This window comes from Mercenaria mercenaria, chromosome 5, assembly GCF_021730395.1.
Source record: "Mercenaria mercenaria strain notata chromosome 5, MADL_Memer_1, whole genome shotgun sequence".
In the NCBI taxonomy this organism is placed as follows: domain Eukaryota; kingdom Metazoa; phylum Mollusca; class Bivalvia; order Venerida; family Veneridae; genus Mercenaria; species Mercenaria mercenaria.
In genome coordinates, this window is record NC_069365.1 from 52,846,119 (window position 1) to 52,857,973 (window position 11,855).

General features: G+C 35.9%; 1 protein-coding gene across 5 annotated transcripts in view; it reads left to right on the plus strand.

Annotated features, from left to right (window-relative positions):
- Positions 1-11,431, plus strand: part of LOC123558406 (pericentriolar material 1 protein-like) — a 60,393-nt gene extending 48,962 nt beyond the window's left edge. For all 5 annotated transcript variants that reach the window (XM_053543568.1, XM_053543567.1, XM_053543566.1 and 2 more), the window contains 7 exons: positions 211-358; positions 1,205-1,351; positions 3,829-3,956; positions 7,404-7,731; positions 7,928-7,996; positions 8,487-8,607; positions 9,019-11,431. In XM_053543568.1, coding sequence (XP_053399543.1) covers positions 211-358; positions 1,205-1,351; positions 3,829-3,956; positions 7,404-7,731; positions 7,928-7,996; positions 8,487-8,607; positions 9,019-9,035 — 958 coding nt within the window. In that variant the 3' untranslated portion in view covers positions 9,036-11,431. The remainder of the gene's footprint in view (positions 1-210; positions 359-1,204; positions 1,352-3,828; positions 3,957-7,403; positions 7,732-7,927; positions 7,997-8,486; positions 8,608-9,018) is intronic.
- Positions 11,432-11,855: the final 424 nt, after the last annotated feature.

The following is an 11,855-nucleotide window of genomic DNA, read 5'->3' on the forward strand; positions in this document are numbered from 1 at the left end:
TAGAAAGTCTGAACTATGACTCTTTTCTTACATATTGTTCAGCACTTGCAGACGAGCGATGGCACCTGTAGGCGGTGCTCTTGTTTAAATGTTTTTGTGGTTTTTGAAGGGTATTCCAATTTATTTTCATGAACATCAGATTTGAGTATTAAAAAGAAATTATTGTCAAGATTTGTCTAAAACTATATACACACCATAATTATATTACAGAATGCGTGAATGTGGTGAGGATTTATTGGTTGATATGTCAGAGGTACTGTTCAATGAGCTGGCATTCTTTCGACTGATGCAAGACCTGGATGATCCTCTTATAGCAGAGAAAATGAAGAAAGCTGAGGCAATATCAGACTCGGAGGAGGTAAGATGCCAAAATTCTGTTTAATCAAAATGGTAAAAATGATATTTCTGTTCTATGTTTAATCACACTGTTTAGTATAAATGTAGTGTTTCAAATGACATTTTATAGATCAAAGTGAGGTTTAGGCTGTCTGATTTTATTAGTGTGAATGTCACAACCAACTTAGCGTTTAAGATCAATGTTCAGTACCCATACAATTCTTTCCGTACCCTAATAGGTATATTTAATAGGTTTTTAAACGCCCGAATGGAGCTTATTGCGTTATGATGCCGGTGACTGTCTGTCCGTACGTTAGTGATTTCGTGTCCGCTCTGTAACTCTTGAACCCCTTGAAGGATTTCGAAGAAACTTGACACAAATATTCATCACATCGAGATGACATGCAGAGCGCATGTTTTGGATAGTTCGCTTCAAGATCAAGGTCACACTTAGGGGTCAAAGGTCATAGGACTTTGTTTCGTGTCCGCTCTGTAACTCTTGAACTGCTTGTAAGGATTTTAAAGAAACTTAGCACAAATGTTCACCACATCAAGACGACATGCAGAGGGCATGGTTCTGGTGGCTCGCTTCAAGGCCAAGGTCAAACTTAGGGGTCAAAGGTCATACGTTCGGGCGTATATTGCTCCCCATTGTGGAGCTGTTGTTCATTAATATGAAGACATCGTAATTAATGTAGCAGTTAGCACTATAAAACGTCTGAAATGTATAACACTGCTCTTTAAGCGTGAACAAGATAATAAAGGTACTGGTAAAGTCTGAATTCATATTGTTTGCATATTGAATTTGTACACTTAGCAATGTGTATATATGCCGCTATAAAAGTTTATTACCTCATTTTGTGACAAGGAGACAGAGAGAGATATTGAAAAGGAGGAAAGAGATGAAGCTGAAGGGTCAGACGATGAGACAGACACAACAGAAACTACAGCTAATGCCAGTGACAACCAGGATGATACAAGACCAACACAGACAGAGGAGGAAGATCTCGGAAAGGTACAGAAATATCTGCTGTAATTTGTATAATTATCCTGTCACCCATTTGACTCAACAGAACATATCACAAACCTATAGTCAGAGACTGGTAGTCTTGAATCTCAGACAAGGCATGTGTTCTCACTGATGGTTGACTGAAGATAATTTTCTAAGGTCATTCATCCACCTGGGATTCAGGTGGAGAAGTTGTGAGAACATGTTGGTACCTGTAAGTAATCCAGGAAAACTTGTAAAATAGAATATTATTATCACATGAAGAAAAAAAGAATGTTAGGATGATCATTCATGCTGTTGGAATTGATGAAAATTGGCATCAAATAAAAACACCTTTGAAATAATAGAAAAGTTTGAAAAAGAGAATTTAGAGGTGAAATATATTAATTTGTCATTCTATTTCACTTTAACTAGGAATTTGAACTGTTCCAAATTTATGTTATGAAGCTCAGTTTCACTTTTAATCATACATTGGAACTTTCTTTAACTTGTACAATTTTTACTTGAATATTTTTATCACTGCTTTAAGGTAGTTCTGCACATTTGGATCGAATTTTTGTCTACAATGTAGAATTTGATCAAACCCTGATTTTTCAAAACTTCAGAATATATTTAGAAGATCCAGCAAATAAAAAAGATAGGGTCATGTGCTTGATTTTTTGCTAGACTTGATTTGAAAACTTTGGACCTAAGGCAAGTTTTCATAATGGGCATCTATTGGAAAATCACAACTTTCATAACATATTTGTGAATAGAAATTTTTGTACAATGTAGATTTTAATGAAACTTCACACAGTCATTAATAAACCTATGGCCTATAATTTGGCGAAATAAAATGAATGGGTCCATGTGCTTATTCTTGAGATATTTGACAATGATTGTGGAAAACCGCACATTTCAAGCTAATTTTAAGACATCATTTTGAATTATTTAACATGTCAGATGTTTTAATATTATACCTTAACTTGAAAAAGATAGTAGGGTGCCATTGTAATAAATTTACTCAAGGGTTGCCATTAATTATGTCTCCCACCAGACAGTGGTGTGGGAGACATATTGATTTACTCCTGTCTGTGTGTGTCGGTCTGTCTGTCACAAAGCTTGTCTGCTCTCTAAGTCGAACATTTCTCATCCGATCTTCACCAAACTTGAACAAAATGTGTTTGCCAATAAGTGCTCAGCCAAGTTCGATAACTAGCCAAATCCGCCCAGGCACTTCGGAATTATGGCCCTTGAATTACCAAAAAACCCTCAGATTTCTTGCACATTTTTGACACCAAAAGGACCCCTATACTACTTATAAAAATAGTATAGGGGTCCTTTTGGTGCCAAAACTGCGCATGCGCTTTAGTAGTATAGGAGTCCTTTTGGGGTCCTTTATGTGCATTTTCTCTAAGTAAACAGTATATAAAGACTGACTTACTATTTAGATGAGTAGGCAGTTGTGGGAGACCTGTGCTTTTCTCAAAAGCACCTCTAGTTCATAACATGATTTCCATTTCCGTACGCCGAATCAAGGATTTATTCTATGTTTTCCGGATAAATGACGTTACGCCATCACTTCCGTGATGCAGAACTACCTTAACAGCAGTCACAAGTGAGGGAAATCAACATAATTATGTATCTTAAAAGAAAGTATGTAGAAAAAAATCATAATACATTTCTTTTTTGTGATTGGACAGTTTGTGTTGGAATTATTAGAAACTTAGTATTCTTCAAAAGAAGTTAAGGACTTAATAAGTGACAGTGATGTATATATTGAAGTACAATTAAATTGTTTGGAATGGTTGAAGCATAAATTTATCAAATGTACATTTGCACTAAGATCTAGTCTAAACTGCACCATTCGTAAAGTGTTGATTAACTCTTTGATAATATATGAACAGTCAAAATGTCTCAAAAGCTAGTCCTTAATTTGTTTTATGGAGTACAGTACTCCAGAGAACATGCATACATTTTCATGGTTCGCACAGGTCTTGAAAAGTACTTGAATTTGATGCCTAGCACTTGAAAAGTACTTGAATTTGAAACTGCCAAAAACTCCTTGAAAAGTACTTGAATTTTGAAAAAAAAACGAGTAAATTTTTTATAAATTGTCCTTGAATTGATGTTCTGCGAATAGAAAATCAGAAAAAATAACAGATCAGACCAAAATATCGAAAAAAAAGACGAACAAATGACAGACCTATCTTCAACAGGGCTTATCAACGAGTAAATAATAGTACAGTACGGTACAGGGACGGGTTTTAGTACTCTAAACGCAATTATCACAATGTGAAATTTTATCGGTGCTGAATTGAAGGTCATTTCTGGGTTATTGTCGCGGTGTTTATTGTAGAAAATCGACAGAATTCGTCATGAGTAAAAGAAATAAATGCGACAAATGCGATTTTGTAGTCCTTGAAAATGGGGGAAAAATCCTTGAAAAGTACTTGAATTTTGTTTTGAAAGTTCTGTACGAACCATGATTTTATTTGTTGTAGGCACGAGATGATGAGCTTGCCAATGAAGTCGAGGTACAAGATGCTGTTGACAAGGATGAGGACCCAGAATCTCCATTTAAAGGAGTTCAGATAGAACTTGCACCCAGTGAAACTAAACCATACACAAGGTATTACCCAATGTTATTATGTCTCCCCCAGGAGACATATTGTTTTTGCCCTGTCCGTCCGTCCTTCTGTCCGTCCGTACGTCACACTTCATTTCAGAGCAATAACTGGAGAACCATTTGACCTAGAACCTTCAAACTTCATAGGATTGTAGGGCTGCTGGAGTAGACGACCCCTATTGTTTTTGGGGTCACTCCGTTAAAGGTCAAGGTCACAGGGGCCTGAACATTGAAAACCATTTCCCATCAATAACTAGAGAACCACTTGACCCAGAATGTTGAAACTTCACAGAATGATTGGTCATAAAGAGTAGATGACCCCTATTGATTTTGGGGTCACTCCATCAAAGGTCAAGGTCACAGGGGCCAGAACATGGAAAACCATTTCCGATCAATAGCTAGAGAACCACTTGACCCAGAATGTTGAAACTTCATAGGATGATTGGTCATAAAGAGTAGATGACCCCTATTGATTTTGGGGTCACTCCATCAAAGGTCAAGGTCACAGGGGCCTGAACATGTAAAACCATTTCCGATCAATAACTAGAGAACCACTTGACCCAGAATGTTGAAACTTCATAGGATGATTGTACTTGCAAAGTAGATGACCCCTATTGATTTTGGGTTCACTCCATTAAAGGTCAAGGTCACAGGGGCCTGACCATTGAAAACCATTTCCGGTCAGTAACTTGAGAACCACTTGACCCAGAATGTTGAAACTTAATAGGATGATTGGTCATGCAGAGTAGATGACCCCTAACAATTTTGGGGTCACTCTGTGAAAGGTCAAGGTCACAGGGGCCTGAACATTGAAAACCATTTCTGGTCAGTAACTTGAGAACCACTTGACCCGGAATGATGAAACTTCATAGGATGATTGAACATGCAGTGTAGATGACCCCTGTTGATTTTGGGGTCAGTCTATTAAAGGTCAAGGTCACAGTGGCCTGTTCATGTAAAATCATTTTTTGGAAATAACTTGAGAACCACTTGACCTACAATGTTGAAACTTAATAGGATGATTGGACATGCAGAGTAGATGACCACTATTTATTTTGAGGTCACTTGATCAAAGGTCAAGGTCACAGAAGCCTGAACAGTGACTTGAGAACCACTAGGCCAAGAGTGTTGAAATTTAGTGGGATGACTGGACATGCCAAGTAGATAATCCCTATTGCAGCCAACCATCAGTGTCTCTTTGACTTTTGCTCCTGACCCCTTTTGACTTCTTGCCTATAGGACTTTGCATTGGGGGAGACATGCACTTTTTAGCTCACCTGTCACAAAGTGACAAGGTGAGCTTTTGTGATCGCGCGGTGTCCATCGTCCGTCCGTGTGTGCGTGCGTCCGTCCGTAAACTTTTGCTTGTGACCACTCTAGAGGTCACATTTTTCATGGGATCTTTATGAAAGTTGGTCAGAATGTTCATCTTGATGATATCTAGGTCAAGTTCGAAACTGGGTCACGTGCCTTCAAAAACTAGGTCAGTAGGTCTAAAAATAGAAAAACCTTGTGACCTCTCTAGAGGCCATATATTTCACAATGTCTTCATGAAAATTGGTCAGAATGTTCACCTTGATGATATCTAGGTCAGGTTCGAAACTGGGTCACATGCTGTCAAAAACTAGGTCAGTAGGTCAAATAATAGAAAAACCTTGTGACCTCTCTAAAGGCCACATTTTTCATGGAATCTGTATGAAAGTTGGTCTGATTGTTCATCTTGATAATATCTAGGTCTAGTTCGAAACTGGGTCACGTGCGGTCAAAAACTAGGTCAGTAGGTCTAAAAATAGAAAAACCTTATGACCTCTGTAGAGGCCATATATTTCATGAGATCTTCATGAAAATTGGTCAGAATGTTCACCTTGATGATATCTAGGTCAAGTTCGAAAGTGGGTCACGTGCCCTCAAAAACTAGGTCAGTAGGTCAAATAATAGAAAAACCTTGTGACCTCTCTAGAGGCCATATTTTTCATGGGATCTGTATGAAAGTTGGTCTGAATGTTCATCTTGATGATATCTAGGTCAGTTTCGAAAGTGGGTCACGTGCCATCAAAAACTAGGTCAGTAGGTCAAATAATAGAAAAACCTTGTGACCTCTCTAAAGGCCATATTTTTCATGGGATCTGTATGAAAGTTGGTCTGAATGTTCATCTTGATGATATCTAGGTCAAGTTCGAAACAGGGTCATGTGCGGTCAAAAACTAGGTCAGTAGGTCTAAAAATAGAAAAACCTTGTGACCTCTCTAGAAGCCATACTTGTGAATGGATCTCCATAAAAATTGGCCAGAATGTTCACCTTGATGATATCTAGGTCAAGTTTGAAACTGGGTCACGTGCCTTAAAAAACTAGGTCAGTAGGTCAAATAATAAAAAAAAACCTTGTGACCTCTCTAGAGACCATACTTTTCGTGGGATCTGTATGAAAATTGGTCTGAATGTTCATCTTGATGATATCTAGGTCAGGTTTGAAACTGGGTCAACTGCGGTCAAAAACTAGGTCAGTAGGTCTAAAATTAGAAAAATCTTTTGACCTCTCTGGAGGCCATATTTTTCAATGGATCTTCATGAAAATTGATCTGAATGTTCATCTTGATGATATCTAGGTCAGTTTCGAAACTGGGTCACGTGCGGTCAAAAACAAGGCCAGTAGGTATAAAAATAGAAAAACCTTGTGACCTCTCTAGAGGCCATATTTTTCATGAGATCTTCATGAAAATTAGTGAGAATGTTCACCTTGATGATATCTAGATAAAATTCAAAACAGGGTCACGTACCTTCGAAAACTAGGTCAATAGGTCAAAGAATAGAAAAACCTTGTGACCTCTCTAGAGACCATATTTTTCAATGGATCTTCTTGAAAATTGGTCAGAATTTTTATCTTGATAATATCTAGGTCAAGTTCAAAACTGGGTCACATGAGCTCAAAAACTAGGTCACTATGTCAAATAATAGAAAAAACGACTTCATACTCAAAACTGAGTCATGTGGGAAGAGGTGAGCGATTCAGGACCATCATGGTCCTCTTGTTTACAAAAGCATTTTCTAGTTTGGATATAGAATTAAAGCCAAATATTTTAGATGGTTCCATATATTGTACATGCATGACAAAAAAAGGAGCACAAGATTAAAAGAATGTTACCTTGTGAAAGTAACTCGTACACAAGGTATGAGAAATATGCTTATAAATGACAAAGAGATAGGTAAACAGAATGTTAGGCCATCTCTTAGTAAGTACAAACTGAAATAAAAAATACTTTTGAAAGAAATTTATTGCTATGTAACCCGAACTGAAATTGCTTTGATATCTGAAGACACATAAATAAGTGGCTGTCTCAGAATCATTGATAAAAGAAAGTGGGAAAAACAATTACTGTACCAGTATATTCCAAATGCCAGTCCGACAATTTCTACCAGGAATAACAACTAAAAGTCATTATTATATTGTAGGATTGGCAGTGATGAAGATGATGAGAGTGCTGATGATGAATCTCAGAGTAATGAGGATGATCCTAGTGAAACGGCGGTGTCTATCAATGCACGTAGAATCACAGACTCCGTTTATACTGATGATAATGAAGATGATGCCACACGTCATGATGGGTCCATTGAAGCCGGGGCCACAAATGAAGGTCTGGTTCCTGTGTCATTACCAGGCCAAGATCAGGGTAAAGATGCTGACCAGGGAGCCAGTAGTGGAAAAGTAGAGGCTCAGTCTACAGAACTCATGAATGGAGACTTAAGTCCTACACAGGCCGCAGAAAATATGAATGGAGATGTAAGTCCAGGCTACATGTATTAACATACGTGAATTTAGTTGTTGATTCATTGTACAGTTACATTGTACATGGTTTGATATGAAATTTGAATAATCTAGTTTTACGGTCATAATTTAGAAAAATATGAAAACTAACTGCTTCTAGATATTTTTGTTTCCACTGAAAAAATTTGTTAATTTATTTGTGTACTTTCAGATTCTGAATGGGGACATAGAAGTAATTACAATGGATGATTTGCCAGCTTCTCTGACAGTTATGTCGTCTGTGAGTATCTCTATGTCTGTTTTGCTTTGAAAAAAGTTTTTAGCAAAGTTATTTGAAATTGTTCAAGTATTAGAGCTTTTGTTGTAACATTTTTGTCAGGGTCCACATCCGCATTACTGAAAGTTTTGCAAGCCAGCAGGTTTCTCTAAAACTACAAGGCCAAATGCTTTTAAACTTCACACATGTATTCGGCATTCTGAGATGACCTCACCAGACAAGTTACATAACACTTAAGTTTTTTATGTAAGCTAGTAATAGGTGAAAGGTCTTCAAATACTTGAGCACGCCATCATTAGACAGCTCTTGTATATCACAGTTTATTTAGTTGCTTCAGTGTGAGCTTATGGCACCTGCTTCTATGTTTATATATTCAGTTACAGTAGTTTAATGCTGATTTGTCATTTTCATCTGTAGACTGAAAACTGCTACAGAATGTTTAGTGAAATATTACTTAGTTACACAGTGGTGTTTATGTATATGAATATTTCAGGAGGACCTACAACAGAAGTTGAATCAAGAACAACAGAACAACTTTGGTGCTGCTGCTGTGCTGGGAACCATGGAAACAACACAGGAACTGGTGGGAGATCCCCAATTTCTCAAAGAACCTGGTAAATTACAAGAACCAGTTAATAAGAAAACTTAAGAAAGATTGTTATCTACTATACTTTTAAGACATACTGATAGTACTACTTCTGCAATGGCCTCACAAAATAATCAAAAATTTATTTAACACTTCCTTTGTCTTAAACATACCAGAAAGTACAGTACATTGACCTGATTTTGGTACTAAAAACTAATTTTGTTTCTGCCTTCTGGTGAAGATAAAAATGTGATTATCCTAACATATATACCATAACTAGTATTCAGTGTAGACAAGGTTTTGTCTGTATCAGCAGATCTTAAAGAGACCTGCATAGTGTTGTTAGAAAGAATGTATCATCATTACTACAGTGTAGTCATCATTACTACATTCTATTAATATGTTTAATTTTGACACTTACTATTGTGTTTTATTGTAGATGAGGCCAGTGGTTGAGGCAGCGTACATTAGAGTTGGAGTGAGTTGGTGGAAATATCTGTGGCTAACTTGGGACAAAAGAATGACTTTTCGAAGACTTAGTCATTTCAAGATACTGTCTCGTCTCGTGGCTATTATTATAAGCATGACATTTCTAGTTGAAACAACTTATTTATTTTGTTTGTGAATGTTTGCATTGAAATGACATAGGTTCACTTGCATTATTTACCATGTACTCTGGAGTTTTAGCTTGTTTACAGCTATATATTATGCTACATGAAGGTTCTATTGAACTGTTTTGAGTTGTGTTTCTGTTTCCTTCATATTTAATGAATCTCGTATTTTTAACGCATTTACTGAAAAACGTGGGTAAATTTTTAAAGTTAAAAAAAAAATAGAGTTTTTATAGAGAAACAATCAAGCTGGGAAGTATTTACCTCCTGCTTAAAAATAAAATTGACAAATATTATTGCCAGTAAATCTGCAACTATATTGTAAGGTAGGGTTGGTTTTAATATTGAAAGTGTTAAGAATAGGCAGTTTGTTATTACCATTTTGTATTGCTTTAAAACACTAGCTGGCCAAAGGGTGTTACGAAAATAGAAGCATTTTTTAGATGTAAATGATTTTACAATATATATGTAAAATATACCAAGTAATTACACAAAAAACTTCCTATTGTGAGTTTTATCTAGCATTGAATAAAATAGAAAATAATTTTTTTTGTGTAGATATGGGGGAGAAAACTTGTTGTGATCTGATTTGAATTGTTTACTATTTTGTATGAATTTTATTAGCGAGATTGTGTGATAACATTGTAGCATTCCAATTAAATAAAGAAAAAACTTATGTAGTGCTTTCTTGTGACAAATATTTTACATGAAATTCAGATCTTTAATGAAATCGTTGTAAAATGCTCTTCAAATAATTTACATAGAAACTACCATTATTTTGAAAAAAAAAAAGAAATCTCTGGATTTGATTTTTTGTGCACTGAAGGTATGAATGATAGACAAAAATGTTTGAACAGATAATGAAATATTGTTGTTGTTAATATGTTAGTGAGTTTCTATTTGAAATAAGTTAATATTCCTTGTTCCATTGTTATTGTTACCACCCATGAAGACTCAAGTTTAGTCATATACATTATTTAAATCCATACTGATACTGTTACACATTACAAAGTCTTCTGTCCTTGGTTAGCTTGATTTTAAGAAAGAAAAGATGTCCACCGGTGAAGTGAGGGCTTCACACTTTCCTCAGATATATTGGAATTGTTCTGCCCAAACAATTCAGTGTTGGTGTTTTTAATTTTAAGCAACCTTTGACTAATATGTACCAATATACAGAGCAGTTGTTTTTGCATTGTGCTAAATCAAAGGAGCAACTGTTAGTGTTATATATTGACAAAGGCCTATAATCTATCACCAGTATACAGGATTTCGGTGCACATGCATGTTTATCACTGAATACTTTCACCTAGTGTTGTAATAATTATACTGAGTATTGTCACATATTATAAACAAGTTGTAAAAATTGTCATCTACCTGTGGCACAAGTTTATATATATATATATTATAGTGTAAGCAAATAGTTTTTCTTTGTCTGTGATTTGAACACATTTCGTCCATAGATATTTTCATATAGTAACTTAATTGAGACTAGAAAGTATGTGCTAGAACGGTTTTAATTTTCTTTGTATTTTGTAAATTTACGAGAATGCCATAGTGACACTAAAATGTGATAGCTGTTCTGTAAATGCTTTGTTTTATGTGCTCTGGAATTCAAATATTAGTTGAGGAAGGGGAGATAAATATTGGGACTGAATATTGAACAGAATTAGCATTTTCAGTCATAAAATGTGTAAAATCTAGTTATTTTGTAACATGATGAAATATTTTATGTAGTGTCTACACATTCTGGGTATTTGTCCTTGCCTTAACATTAAAATAGTTTAAAGTTAAGTTAGTTTTTGAAACTGGATCCTGCTCTTACTACTCCCCATGAAAAATGTAGACTACAGATATTTCACTTCCAGTTAAACTGTTGTTAAGCATCAAGCCAAGGGATTGACACAGTCTTACTGCTGAAGGCAGGTAGTTGAAATTAGAACAAAAATTCAGTTTGGGAAGTTTAACAGTTTACTGGTTGGTTAAGGCAAGTGGCTGCTTAATGAGGTGACCGACCGCTAAGACAAGTTCAACTGTTTTAGTGACTTGATCTAAATTAGATGTTCTTAAGTGCTGACTAGCTTGGAAAAGTCTCATCATTGCTTATGACAATATACAACAGCCATTTGATCTGTCTGTTTTTGCAAATTTCATCTTTGACTGATAAGTTATTATCACCAAATCACATATGGTCATCACTTCATCTGATTGTTACAAATTTAAGAAATAAAAGTTGTCACATTACGTTTTGGTTTTGTTGTTGCTTAATATCTCGTTCTTGTTGTATGTCGGGTCATGATATATCTTTAGCTGCCAAATGGGCAGCAAGTATGAAAATGCGAAATAATTTGGCATTTATGACTTAACTGTCCAATCGTCTGACTGCTCTTTAGGTGTTGTTTGTTTGTTTTGGGTTTAACGCCTTTTTCATTTATGACTTAACTGTCCAATCGTCTGACTGCTTTTTAGGTTTTGTTTGTTTGTTTTGGGTTTAACACCTTTTTATGCCCCCAAAGGGAGGCATATAGTTTTTGAACCGTCTGTCGGTCTGTCAGTCTGTCCGCAATTTTCGTGTCCGGTCCATATCTTTGTCATCGATGGATGGATTTTCAAATAACTTGGCATGAATGTGTACCACAGTAAGACGACGTGTCGCGCGCAAGACCCA